We start from the raw sequence: 15,095 nt of genomic DNA, 5'->3' as shown, positions 1-15,095 counted from the left end.
CTAGGACTGGTTTGAAATTAGCAAAAAAATTAAAAAAAAAAACAAACAAACAAAAAAGTGAAATCTAATGAATTCAGGAGAAGCCAAGGAAGAATAAAATAAAAAATAAATAATATTATTTCTATATTCACCTCTGTCTTTTCTTTTGAACATCTGCAAATGTTAAATATAGTTTTGTCTGCAGTTCATAAAGGAAAAAGCAAAAATACATTAGAGTCAAACTTTTGTTTCTTTGTCACACAATTTTATTATTTTTTTGAATTATTGTATTGTCTTTTAGCACACATTGGCAAATGTGTCCATCCTCTTGTCGATTGTCCTTGGACTTGTCCTCGGCCTCACACAGCCAGGTGAAAAAGGCTGTCACGGAATTGAGGGCCACACCTTTGCCTCTTGTTGTGCTTGGACAGCAGCTGCTGGTGCACCTTCCTCTGCTCCTCCTGCTCCTCAAGTTTGGCCTCCTTATGGATCTGCTCAATGGTCTTGGGCCCGTGGTCAGCTCGCCGCGACACCCAGTTATTCTAGAAAAGCAAAATCAGCAGATGCATACTTTTGCATCACCATGCGCTGGAATGGCAAACACAAACACACAAACACAGGCAGAGTCTCTAACCAATCGCAGGTCGATGACGTCCTGGAGCAGGAACCGAATGCGTGAGGAACCCCTCCTCTCCTTCACTGTCTTTTCTATATATTTAAAGTAGTGATCCATTTTTGGCTGAGAGAGAGAGAGAGAGAGAGAGAGAGAGAGAGGAGAGAGTGTGTAAGAGAAACGTTGACAAATTTCAGATATTCTTCACCTTTCGATTCGATCAGGTGTGCTCTCAGCTGAACTCATGTCGCAAGACGTTTATGACTCTTATGTAAACCCTGCTGCCTTGCACGTTGGTCAGTGCTGTAAAGCAGTTCACTGCCACTGTGGGTGTAGCTGTGCTGTCATCAGCTGCACTTGGCTTTGGGGAATCCAGGGTGCAGCAGCAGGAGGCGGCAAACGTGGAGGAGGCTGTGAGAGCAAAACCTTCTAACAGCTGACCAGTCCTGAATAAAAGCCTTTCATTTTGTCAGCTGCAGTAGGAGCAGAGCTAACAACCACACTAACAACTTCTCTAAACAACATGAACTTGGACACTTTTAAAATCATTGCCAAGGCCTAATAATACACTGATATCAGCACAGCATGCTAGTCGCACTATAGATGATGATCCTAATTAGTTGGCTACCCTGTAGTCAGAGTGCAGGCAACAGGCAAGCAACAGAAAACACTGACGGCAAAACTTTTATAGACAACATTTCAACATGCTTGTTTTTTGGTTAAAAGCGTGCATGGAGAAAAAAAATATACAATAAAAAAGACCAGGAAAATTGAACACAAATAACTGTCACACTAGGTGGTGACTGAACTGTCAACATTACAACTGTTGTTCCTACCAGAGACAAAATGGACAGTCAAGATACAATATTCAAAATATCTTCATTCAGTTTTGTTGTGTAAAGTACTTGCTATGAAAAACACATAATGGACAAAATCCGGAAAAATGTGCAGTCGCTGCACTGCACACTAGCACTCATCTACACATGCACCGTAAACCTTTACATGACATATTAAAGATAAACCGATGCAAGTGCTGAGCATCTGCTGAGAATATTAAATCAACCCAGACCAGGCCCGCGGCCTGCTTACCCTGGCCTTCTCCAAGTCCAGGTCTTTGCCGATGGCTGTGAGGAGGTGGCACAGACGCTCCAGGCTCTCCTCGCTGTGGTTCATGAACAGCTTGACCACACAGTCCTGCATGATGGCCTCCGACAGCATGTGCAGCTTGAACAGCTCCCCAATGAACTTGATGTTGCCGATGGACCTCCTGTGGGCCTTGTCCTTCGCCTCCTCCAGATCCTCCTCCAGCCTCTCCCGCTCGCTGGCCTTGCGAGGAATAACCAGAACAAAGACAAAAGCAAGAAACAGCGCGTTTGGACCCGATAACGACCTGGCCGCCTCCCAGCACTGCTGCCGATTTCAGTCCCCTTTCTCCTGATCTGTGGGTTGGTGAGTCGGGTAAATTAGACAGGAGTGCTGCTTACTGAACTGGCCGCTTCCAGCTGGTGCCGCAGCTTCTCCAAAACATCATCGTTGACCTTGTCCTTCTCAAACTCCTTCTGACAGCGGTTCAGCAGCAGCTTTTGGAAACTCACAGTGCTGGTGGGCTTGTCTGCCATGGGCACTTTTAACTACACAGGAAAGACATATAGGAGAAACACTTGGGTATAAGACAGTGTTGAGAGTTCTGTTACTAAATAGAAGCTGATTAAAGCTCCATGTCAGTTTAGAGTGGTTCAAAGAGAGTTCACTTCTGTGTGGCATATGCTTTTGTATGGAACTTCAGCAGCAATGTATGGGAACATGTTACTCACCATAGCCAGGCAGCTGCACATATTGCCATAGGCCATAGAGAAGCTGGGCTCATCAATGGCTTTTTCAAAAACCAGGTCAACCACGCCTTTGAGGCGCTCCTCCGTGTCGATGGTGAGGTCCATCACCTGCTTCATCAGCTGGTTAAACATCTGTGGTGTCAGTTTGTTCAAGATACTGCATACCTTCTGGAAAAGCTCCTGGAGAGGAAAACAGACTACCGACTAAGCTTTCCATTACAAAGAACCCAATCTTTTGTTAAATTCAGCAGTTCTTCCACATAATGACTAACTCCTCACTTTCACCAAATATTTACTCTGCCATTTGGAACTTCGTCATGAACAAAAATCACTCAGCTTTACTATATAGACCGATAAAGGCATCATACATCAATCACACTTTCCCAGAAGTGTAGCACTGGCAGCAAACAGTTTATCAAATCTTATCAACTAAAACCCCTCATGTGCTCCAAATTCAAATTAAAAGAAAACCCATTAGAACTACCTACAAGAATTTAATCAACATATAACTCCTACAAACAAAATAATATATACATAATAACCAAATCTGATCCAATAATAACCCTACCGACCAGACAATGCAATGAAGATCTGTCAATCTCTCCCAATGCTGAATTGCGCACAAATTTGCAAGAATATTTTAAACACAACCACTGGGCGCTAACCTATACAAGATCATCCACAGAATACACTACTGTTCACACAAAACACCGTAGATAACTATGCATGCCATATGGCACAGTACACCCATAAAACATTTTTGGCAGGGAGCTGCCAACCTTTTATCACACTCTCTAAATATCCTTCGGCCCTCATCTCCAGCAGTGTCTGCTAGGAGACACATCAGCAATCACTGGGACAGAGAGGGCCTCCAAAGCATACAACATTAATCCAAGAAAACCATACTTCTGAACTGACAAACAAGAAAGTACCATTACTCACTAGAGAAACTTACTACTGAATTGCAATGGCAAAAGTTTTATGCATGCATCAAAAACAAAACTACTCTTTTTAACTCAAGTCTGAACACCTCACTTCAATAATCTACAATACTCTCTCACCAAAATCAACACCACAATCAACAAAAGGAACAACAAGCACACAAGATCTGGCCCTCAGTATCATCACACCCCCTGTTTACACTAGAAACCAATGTCCCCCTGCATAGCTACATTCGTGCACACTCCCCACACACCCACCCAATTAAACAACGACTCTATAATTTAAATATCCAATTCTTGAAGAGCATATCGCAAAAAAAATTAAGTAGCTTTCAAGCCAACCATAACAGGCTGTGACTCTGAAATCTGAAAACAGGGCATGGCGGAGTGAGGTGCTGACCTGAGTTTTCTGGGTCTCGGGGTTCTGGGTGTTCTCCCTTTTCCTGCCAGGTTTCCAGGCATTCTCGGCCTTCTTCAGCTGCACCTCGTCGTTCATGGACACGTTGGTGATGATCTTGCGGGGAGACGGCCGTCTCGGGCCTACACTGAGCAGCTGAAGCAACGAATGGGTGCTCTTTATTATGGGCGGTAACAATGTCACAAAGACCTCGGTCACATAAGATGACCAGGCGCTCATTCATTTGTGACAGAAGAGAAGGGATGAGCGGAGAGACCCACCGGTGCACCCCTGCCTCCAGGAAGTGGCCTGCTGAAGTCTGCAGAGGCTGGGTTGAAGCCTGGGTCTCTGGCGATAATGCGAGGGCCCACCTGCTGCAGGGGCAGCTTGTTTTGTTTGATCTAGAAAACAACAGAGTCAAGTCGAAGTCCATCAGCCCCTCTCCATGGAATGGTTTTAAAGGTCCCCTAAGGCCAATGTTTTAGCAGGCTAACCTTGTCCAGTACCACATTAGAGATGGGAGGAAGCCCCTCTGGCTTCTGCATGCAGGCAGGCATGAACTGGAAGGTCAACAGGAAGTCTCTATCATACTGCCTCTTCCCATCCTTCAGCTCTGGCTCTGCATGCAGAGAGGGGTACAGTGAGCACCTGGAGAGAGGAATCACCTCTCTGTCAGGACACTGGGCCTGCCCCACAGGAGTGTCCTCTTTTGGCTTCTTCCAGGTGTTGGATAAACTAATAGCTGTAAAACATAACAAATCAGTCTGGTGTCTTTTTAGTGTCCTAACATAGCATGTCATGCATGTGGTTATTTACCTTGACTCAAGCTTCGCCTAAGCTTGGACTGTAAGATGGGCTCCACTTTATCCTCCAGCAAGACCTCTGGCTCCTTCCCAGTCTCTTTCAGCTCTGCCCCAGTGGAGGCTCCACAGGCCTGGACTGCCTCTATAACAGCCTGGCCTGGGAGAGTGAGGCCTGAAGGAGCAGCAGTGCTGGAAGGCAATGAGGGCGTCAGCATGCCTGAGGCAACCGCCTCTCCGGCTGCTGGACTTGCAGCCTTCGCCGGACAGTGGGCCTCCAGGGCCAGGCCGACACTGACATTCCCCTGCTCTGCTAGCTGGCTGTTCAGCTGCTGGGATTTGAGGTAGAAAATGCGAGGATAATGAGGGTGTGGACATAATAACTAGCAAAAGACGGAAAAGATGGAGAGGGAGAGGGGGAGAGAGAGAGAGAGAAAGAGAGAGAGAGAAAGAGAGAGAGAGATACTGCACACACATGCAGAAGAAGGGGAATGGCAATGAGGGTGGGGGGGTGAGCACAGCACAGCACAGCACAGCACAGCACAGCATAATTAGAGAAGTGAGTAGAGAAAGAGGCAAAGAGAGAGAGAGAGGAAATGAGAAAGCACAAGAGGGCAAAAGATCCAGCCGCAAAGGCACAAAATGTGTGTGTGTGGAGGTGGGGGGGGGGGGGGGGGGTGAAGACACAAAGACAGCAAGAGATAGCAGACAAGCATGGGGTGCTTAAATAAATGGGCAGGAGAAATAGAGAAAGAGAGGAAAGAGGAACACTTAACATTTAGGGAAAGAGGACACAAAGTAAGTGCAACAGCGCAGTAGTGAGTGTTCCCTTTACAGAGAGGCCTTTCCTCAGAGGAGCTGAGGTGCTCAGGGTTTGGCTGAATCCTTCTTACAGGACCTTTACGTGGGCTGTCTGTGTAGAGGGAACACGAGGGAAGATCAGGAGGATTCGAGTGGCTGTGAGGGAGAACTAAGATGGAGGCAGACGAAAGAATAGGCACGGCAAGTCGGAATATCAAAACACATCTGAGAAGCCTTCTTAAATCAGAACAGCCACAATCACACAAGCTACTGGAACCAGTCAAATATGACGGAGGAGGGTCAACGGTGCGACCGAATCACTGAAGAAGGAAGAGAGAATGGCCGGAAATCAAACTACACCATCAGATTTTGTTGCTGATTGTATGATGCTTTTAATAGGACAAGAGAATGAAAGCCAGCCAAACAACCAAACAATCAGCTCAGAGCTTATTATGAGGGAGGACTAGATGAGAGAGTACTTTGACCTGTGGAGTGGATCACGCGCAGCAGCGGCCTGTAGCAGATCAGGGGCTCGGGCTGTGGGACTGAATGGCTTACCTGTGGAGCAGTAAGGGTAGTGCAGGGACATCCCACTGGTGGGCTTGTGTTCTGGCTAATGCCTACTCCTGACATGATCTCCTCTGTGATATCCTTGCCATCCTGGTTAGGGTCTTGGATACGGATCTTAGCGAACAGCAAGTTATTTGCATCTATTAAGTCAATCCACAATTAAATTAATTTCATCTCTGAGGCAGGGGGAATACTCACTGTTTTCTTTACCCTCTTAGTGGGTGGAGGCTGCTAAGCTGTATGCACTATTATGGATGGAGATTTGGTGTATATGGTCTGGCCAGGATAGTATGAAGGCCCTGCCACTAGTGGTGACCAAAAAAAAGCACTGGTTTCAGTTAGAGAGCAAACGAAAAACCAGTTTCAGCCAGCGGGAATACCCAGAAGAAAGGTCTCTTTATCGGTGAGAGCACGCATGTGGGTTTCCCAGGTGGGGGTAGAGAAACGGAAGTCCAAACTCACCATATGCTAGTGGGCAGTCTGCAGGAAAGAGCCCAGGGTAGAATGTACTGGGTCCTGTGGGCTGGACGGAGTACTGCTGGGGATGTCCCACGTAAGGAAGGCCACTGTGGTGATACTGAGAATGAAACAGAACAGCAGAGGTAAAGGGCCTAGCACCAGACATGGCCATTCATATAGGACACTTCTAAGAGATATTCAAAGCAGTAAACAAGCAAAAAATACAAAAACATTTAGTTTTTACACTGAAAAAAAACTAAACTAGAACTTCTCATTTCTGCTTCCAAGATAAAACATATTTTTATCTACACATTTTAGGAGCAGTTTATTTATTGCTGGCCAACCTGTTTATAGACAGATTTTCAACCCATTTGCTACACTGTGTACATATTTGCACAGGCGCTTTTCTCTGCTCTGGGTACCTGAGGCACGTAGTACTGGAGTATGTAGTACTGGGCGGTCTGGGATGAGGTGAAGGGCATGGGTGTCAGGAACATCATGATGAGCTGGCTGGACACGGGTCGAAAGGAAGCGCTGTTACTTGGAACGGCAGGCTGGGCTGTCTGCATCTGAGGGATCTGGAAAAGCTGGGAGAGGAGAGGAGTGGAGAGTGAGGGTCACAGAGCAGCGTGGCGTATGCCGCAGCAGCCGGCTCAGACGCTCGGAGTGAAGACTTTAGTCAAGAGTTGAGTCGTGGACTCTACAGCAGTTGTACTGGGAATGTTGAGGAGATATATACATAAAAAAAAAAAGTTTAAAATTTTCAAGGGATTTTGAATGTCCTATTATGCTAGGCATGCAAGATACAAAAAGAAAACCTTTCAAGAGTCTGTTTCACATGCATGGCACTAATACAAGGGTGAATGAACTAGCATGAAAAATTAAACAATTACAATGACGGATGCAGCTAATTAGCCATGATTGCAGGAGAGGGGATATATATGTAAAAGACTAATCTAATCTTGAATGTAAATTTGTACTGATAACCTGAGTCTATCAAAGCCAATGCTGACAAAATATGACATGAGCTAGAATTCAGAATGTGACAAACCCCCATCCCAGTTGGCTTTGATGCTCAGAATGGGAACATAGTGAGGGAATTCCTTCTACATGAGAAACAGTAAAATGAGCCTAAGAGGTGATTCTCACATACTGTCTCCTACCGAGCTGTTGCCATCTTAACATTTTCTGGACATAAAATCCTCCCTCCAGCAGTTATGCAGGCAGGCAGAAATGAACCTTTGTATGGGCTCCTGGGTAATGGAGCAGCCATACCATGTCCAAAACAGATTATTAAAAAGCACTGGAGTCCAAAGGAAATAAAGAGAAACAGACTAAAAAAGACTAAACATAAAAGACTAAACATAGGTGCTGGCATCCTCCGAACTGGGGAGCAGAGTGGAGCGCAGGTGCACCACTGAGCTACTGGAATGTCTTTCAATGCATTTTTTGAAGACTGCAAAATTACCTGAATGGATCTCAATCCTCCCTTGAATATTGAAGCAGGAACGAGAGAGAAGCTAGTGGAAGAACGCACTAATGGGTGTGGAGGGTCAGAGAGACTGTAACACGCTCACATACACTGGCACACACAATTTAAACAAATCTTTAAACAAATTTAAACCAAACCAAGTTTTTTGTTTTTTTTTTTAATGACGGAATTGAACACTGTTGTTACAGTGGAATTTTGAGGTCAGAGGCAGAGCAAATGTGTTCCACTAACCTTCCTGGCCCTTTAAGTGCACTACTGCAGATAGACTGAAAACAAATTTCACCTAAATAAAATCACACTGTAACACTGAAAACATAAACACAGACAAGCACTGAATGAGTGGTAAAGGGCATTAAAGCCTAAGTATTACATGGAGATCACCGCTCACATTTTCAATTCTTTCCTTTGACAAAACAACTCACATCAACAGCCAAGGCACTGCACTGGCTTTCTAAAAGGAGATGGCAGATGGCACTATCAATTAGCTTCACTCAAAAATGGGAGAAAACAAGGAATGCAGCATGTTATGCGCTCGTGCACATAGTTCGGTCACACGTCTCTGCTATGGTCTTCCAACGTACACTACCCTTGATATGAGGCAATATGGCCACCTACTGTAAGCTCAACCTTGGGTCACGATATCATGCAGAGCCTTCATAACACCCTATGCTTCTGTGCATGTGCTAGTCAGATTCAAGCTCAAATATCGTCTCTCTCAGCTAGCACAGCCCGGCCTCATCTGTCTACAAAACTTCCAAGAGGTCTCCGGTACACTAGACAAATGTTGCTGTTTTGTATTCACAGAGAACATTTATCCAAGTATGTGTACTGGTCAAAAAGTTGGGATGCGGCTGGGAGACAGGAATCCATCTGCCTCTGAGATTGATGTGTGAGTTGGGGAGGGGAGTGCAGTGGCTAGAACACTAAACTTGGCGAGGTTTTACCACAGGCACACAGTGGAGCACGCATCATACAGTGGGAGGTGCTTCGCTGCGGCGGCGGACATTAGCTGCTGGTGGGCAGGATGAGAGAGCAAACTGGGGGTGGAGGAGGGTGGGGGGAGCCAGGCAGAGACTGTGGGGGCAGGATGGGTGCAGACGCATGTCACATGCTGCAGGAATCTGGACCATGTTGCTGACAAGTTCATTGAATGTTTTGAAGCCAACTACAGCACATGCATGTCTGTGTTGTATCTGGGCTTGGTGTAGTAGGGTCAAGGAAGACTTATTTTTAGCTGAAGATGTCCATCAATAGCAACACACTTAACTGCAGATAACCATATTTACTGCTAAACTTTGACTGACATCTCAAGTGAGGCACACTTCATACAGAATGAATACAAGAGTTAATTTACTGTCTTGTGCAGTTCAATATAACAAGCTCATGGTTCATTGCAGGTGGAGCCACCGTCCTTGTTGATTGAAAACCTTAAGGAGGAGAAGCAACAGTCCTATTCCAAGCTAGAGAAAAAAGGCACAGGACTCTCACACAGCAGACTCTGAAATGGAGGATCTCTCACATTAAGGTATAGCTATGCAGCCTTGAATTTTTACTTCCAGACATTCTTGTGTGGTTCCTAGATTTTTCCCACATTCCAGTCCTTTTCTCAAGTACACTTTAAATAGAAAATAAAGTAATTAATTGAAGGGAATAGCCAGTGCCATCTTTATTCTGAGCTCAATGTTGCATACAGACGAGGTATTGTCCACAGAATGTCTAACAGTCTCAGGTGGGTTCAATCTTTATACATTTTCATCAAGTTACAAAACCATTTTTTATTAAAATTGTATCTTTAGGTGGTATCCTGGCCTCAATCCCGGACTTGCCACAGAGGCCATATTTGGTCATTCTCACTTCCTGCTTACTTCTGAAGCCTAATTTGGTCTTTTACAATTCCTGCCATCATATTATTACATTAATAATTTCATTTTATTACCTCACTTGAGTACACCTCTGGCTGGATATTGACCCACTTGGTTGTAATCCTAAATGAATCATGAATGATGCAATCAAAGGATCACTGCTTGAAGCCAAGCAAAAAAGTTTGATTTTTCACATTCACAGACATGAAGAACCAGCAGGACGAACCAAGACTCATGTGAACTGTGTGGGAAAGTAGACTTTGCACATACTGTAGAACAAAACCGCTTTGATGAAGTTGTAAGCAAAGAGCTATTAAGAACATAAGCCTGTGTAAATCCTGATAAGCAATTGTAGTTCAGAAGTGTTTGAATATGTGTATTGTTTGTTTGTATTTTCACAGGCCAAAAACAAGTACTGATTAGCAAGATTTACTACCTCCCAGTACACCATTTCTTTTTACTGCCTGAGTAGATGTTGATGGAAGTCAAAAGGCCAACAGAAGCAACAGCCATCTGGTGGTTGCTTCCAGACTACCAGATCAACTTGATATTCTCTATTGCCTCTCTCTGGCAGAATACCCACCAGGTCATTCCACATTTGCATAGTTTTGGTGATGCTCTTTGCTTTGGCTTCAATGTCAATTTGGTGGGCTTCTTTGGGTGGGATGATTCCCCCGCTGAGAGTGTGCGGGCTGTTGTGGAGAGAGGATGTGTCTCCAGAGTCACATCCAGACCCACATATGGCCACCGCAACCAGAAAAGCACAGGTGAGGAAGGTAAGGCTTCTGAGAGCTACCAGCCAAGCAGGTGTGGACAGAAAAGAGGTGCTCTGTAGCAAAGAGAAAGGAAGCTGATTGCTTGGTATGTAAAAGGAGAGAAACCTGGAAGCTGGTGTGGATAGTATGAAACCCACCAAAAATGAAAACAACATATTCATTTGGAAAAAAAACAAAAAACCCAACAAAATGCAGCAAGAGAAAACAGGTCTTTGCTTATCTTAGATAAATCAGTGTTTGATATAATCAATGCTTAAAAAAGCATGGTAGCCAGGAACAAAAAAGTAACCAAAAGTATTCAAGGTGAAATGTGCAGTGTATTGGCTCAGTCATTTCAACTGTTCCCCATTTTTTTAATATCAATTTTCATCTCTGACAAGGAAGATGTGGAGGGGAACCTGGGAGCCTGTTGGACAGGGTAATGAACTGGATTGCAGGCTCAAACACTGTATGCACTTATATGCACTTGAAGGACAGTGTTCACTACCAGTTCCGTGTACGCCCTTTTTTTTATCGTCACTTTGTATCAACCGGGAAGGAGCAACTGTCATTCACACCCAACAGAAATGCAGCTAGTTGTGACCTTGAGAATTCTTGGCTATGGAATCGCCAAAAAGTATCTTAAGCACTTCAGCACCATTGTAAGACAACCATTGACAATAATTACTCACCTTAATGAATGCTTTGTCCGCATCTTGGCTGCATCTGAGCTGGTGGTTGAAAAGCAGGGCCCACAGCTGTCGGTTCTGGTGCTGGATGTCACACTGCTCAGCAGTCTGACAGGCACGCACAACTCGTAGGTCTGTTCAAGGTGGCGCTTGTACACCTCAATTTCCATCGTAATTGTCCTGTACAACCATTAAAAATTTGACAGAAGTTAAAAAACAGCAGAACGGTTTGTTACAACTGGAAAAAAAATAAATAAGAAAAGATTGTTTGTTGTTGTACATTAAAGTCAGTGAGCCATGAGGATAAGCCCTCTTGTCCAAAGTTCTGATCAGCAGTTATGACCTCCTAACACTGCAATCAAAATGCACGGGCAAAAGATGCATTACTGAAAAAAACACTGCAGATCTGGAATTCATGTCACCACAGTCAAGGTTGAAGGCTTTGTTCAGTGAAATATATATATATATATATATATATATATATATATAAATTCTAAGCAAGGATCTTTCATTTTACAGCCTAAAAATGAAAGTGACAAATAAATGTATGTGACAAATAAACCAAACTTGAAACTTTATATAAATAGCTTCATGTTAAATATACACAGTTAATCAGTCATTAAAAAAACACATTCTATTAATTAAGAATGTTTATGAAAGTTAATTTAATCTAACTAACAATAAATGAACAGTCGAATATTGTAGTTCAAACAGTCCGATAGCTGTAGTAATGGCTTACCTCATTTTGCTTATTTAGAGAACGATAAATTTGAAAACCCACAGGTTTGTGAATTTGGGTCTCTAAATCATACAAAAGTAGGTTTTCTATTTCTGAACAGTTAGCTAGCTAACAAACTACCAGCACCTAAACGATCAAAGTTGAAAGATGAACAATGAAATGGTTCCACAAGGAATGGTTTATAGCCCCGAGGTAGACACTCGCTGACCTCAACTATTAGCTAGCTAACTAGCTTATCGCTGTGATAAAACGATAATTTTTAACAATGAGGACATGAATAAACTATCCTTTACAATTTTCACAATATTGTTAACGTAACTGTAATATCTGAAAACGGACCACACAGAAAGGTGTAAAAATGAACAACTGCAAACACCCCGTTCCTTATCTTACCTCGTTAGGTAGCTAAGATAGCTAACCTAGGTTAGACCCTTTCACCATTTAAAGGTCTGAACTGTCAAACTGCGTTTCCGTTAGGCAGATAAATAGTTTGACGCCGTTTGGTGAAACTTATGCAGCCATATAAATTATTTGATCGCCGATACCTTTAGACATCATGGAATAAAAGAGGCTTATTTTAGCTGATGTGCGTGTGGAGTTGTTTGGGGGCAGCTATGATCTGGAAGCTAAGCGTTGGTTCAGTGGCTTCTAGCATGGACTAGCTACGATCATAATTCTGCTACAAAATGTATAAATGAGGAAATATACAATTATTTACAGTATTACAGCATTTACAGTATTAAAAGCGTGATTTAATGGGATGAATAGTTAACTAGCTAACGTTAGCTATCCTAGCTTGATGGCTATCTTTGCTCACTAACGGTTACTGCATCTTAGGGCTAACTTTATGCTGCACTTCGCCCCCTAGCGGGCCCGCGGGAGAATCCACACTGGCATACTCAAATAAATCACTTTATAACATCCAATATTCTTAAAGTACAGTACATTTTTCGAGATAACATTTCTTAGGAATAAAGCAATTACCTGCTTACTGATTTTCAGATGTCTACATGCAGCCTAATTTGGTCTTTTACACTTCCTGCCATCATGTTATTACATAAATAATTTCATTTTGTTACCTCAGTGTCAGGAATTCTGTCACTGAGCCACAGTTCTGTGAAAACTAAAGCACAACAGTCTCTACACTCGCGTTGGGTGCTATGCTAGAGTTGACCTGTTGACCAGGGAACAGACATTGGAGAGCAGGATGGACAGTACAGCTGGTCTGCTTGGGTTAGCTTTTTTTTTTTTTTTTCCCCAGTGGTAGCTCAGTGGTTAAGGTATCAGAAGGCTGCTGCTTCAAGCCCCCCCACTACCAACTTACCACTGCTGGGCCCCTGAGTAAGGCTCTTAACCCTCAATTGCTCAAGTTGTACTCAGTCATAATTGTAAGTTGCTTTGGATAAAAATGTGTCAGCTAAATGCCATAAATGTAAATCCAGCATGAACTCATGCCCTCTATGGTTTGTTTTTATTCAGCACTGACTCCTGTCTCTAGGGTTTCTGCGACCTTGAGTATGAGAGAAACATTTATATATATATATATATATATATATATATATATATATATATATATATATATATATATATATAATCTATTGTTATTATTATTATTGTTAGATACTGGAGCCTTTCTGTCTTCAGGCATCCAACAAAAGGTCTCTGCCTATCAGCCATGACATGGCGGCTTGACCGCGAGCTGGTCGCCCGAGGTCTTCCACTCCTTCTTCTTGTCTCCTTTACCCCTCCCTTTCTCTTTCTTTCTCTCCCTGTCTCTCTTTAAGCACAGGAGTACCTCATGGCGGGTACGGGAACAGCTCGTGGGTCATTCATGCCAAGAACATCTAATTTTTAATAACCTTGTCTCTTTCCTTTCTACACAGACCCTTAGAACATGCCTCACTTTTCCCCGTCATTCTGTAGATTTAGATAGTAGATATCGGACACATATATACTCTGTGCTTTCCTCAATAAAGTTGAACTCTCTTCATTCACTACCTTGGTGTCAGTGTCTCTTGACTTCCCCAGATCCGGCTACAGAGGACAGAGGGCAGAGGGTAACTTGGAGGAGATCGAAACTGAAGGACTTGTCACTTTGAACCAGTTCCTAACAAGAAGTACAAAATACATAAAGTCTACCTTAAACATTGATAAGTGCAATAAACAATAAGTACTAGAGTACTACTAGACCAGCAAGTAGTAAGTTGCAGTAGTTTAGCTTTGAGATCACAAGAGACCGCACAAGCACCTGGGTAGCTTCCTGCGAGAGAAGGGGCCGAATCCTTCGTATGTTACAAAGGAGAAATCTGAAACATGAGTTGAGAATGACAACTGGTTGTCCAAAGTTATGATCGTGATACCAGGGAGTTCTCAAAGGGAACTGTGAGGTCCTGATAAGGGCTGGGAGTACCCGGGATGTACAGAAGGTTGCATGTTAGCTTGGACAGCTAGCTGGCTCATTCGCTTTCTATCCATCTTAAAACTGCCAAAGTCTCGAAGTAAACATCACTAGTGAGTTATTCTACACATCTGGCATTAGCAGAGTGTTACAAGTTCACCGCAGCAGTAAAGCAATAAACACTTGTCTTATGTAGCCGACAAGCTCGCAAAATACACCAAGCCCGTTGTCATAGCAACCAGCACTTAGCTTGCTCGAACTAGCCTAGCTAAGATAGCCTTAATGGGCTAACAAAGACTCATTTCTACGCCAGGCGCACATACTACAAATGCATATTAGCTACATAACTGTTCGAATAAATGCGTCTATTACCATGCTATTCATTAATGTTCCTGTATGCACAACTGTAGACCGGGGGTTCTTTAACGTAATCCTCTTCGCCATTAGCTTAGCTAGCTAATAAAGCTAAGCTAGTTAGCCAGCCTAGCTAACTAACTGATATAGTTCAATGTGGAGACGCAGTAAGAGTGTCTCTAATAATTTGAGTTTGTTTTCAGTCGGTACGTACACTCAAACGGTGTCATACAGTTATTGAATAAATCAGCAGAAGCTGTTATTAAAATAATTTTCTGCGTCCTTTCGAGGTCTTACCTTGACAGTGGTGAAGCTTAGCAGTGGTAACCTACATACGATTCGCATTAAATAAATTAAATACAAAAAAAAAAACATATTTCTACGGTCAACCGAGAAGTCCATGTCTTTGTGAAA

The 15,095-nt window shown here is 43.3% G+C and overlaps 1 protein-coding gene across 1 annotated transcript; it reads right to left on the bottom strand.

Moving 5' to 3' along the window:
- Window positions 1–338: 338 nt before the first annotated feature.
- Window positions 339–8,853, bottom strand: LOC145656004 (eukaryotic translation initiation factor 4 gamma 3-like). The gene is made up of 9 exons (XM_081709465.1): window positions 8,829–8,853; window positions 4,257–4,381; window positions 4,044–4,163; window positions 3,766–3,918; window positions 2,407–2,604; window positions 2,077–2,223; window positions 1,682–1,918; window positions 614–718; window positions 339–521 (listed from the first exon to the last, which is right to left on the bottom strand). The coding sequence occupies exons 1-9, from the start codon at window positions 8,851–8,853 to the stop codon at window positions 339–341; spliced, it is 1,293 nt and encodes a 430-aa protein (XP_081565591.1).
- Between the last annotated feature and the right edge of the window lie 6,242 nt (window positions 8,854–15,095).

The sequence above is a fragment of the Electrophorus electricus genome, unplaced genomic scaffold (assembly GCF_041902795.1).
Source record: "Electrophorus electricus isolate QZ-2024a unplaced genomic scaffold, ASM4190279v1 Scaffold43, whole genome shotgun sequence".
Lineage (NCBI taxonomy): Eukaryota > Metazoa > Chordata > Actinopteri > Gymnotiformes > Gymnotidae > Electrophorus > Electrophorus electricus.
This window is presented reverse-complemented; position numbering and strand designations above follow the sequence as displayed.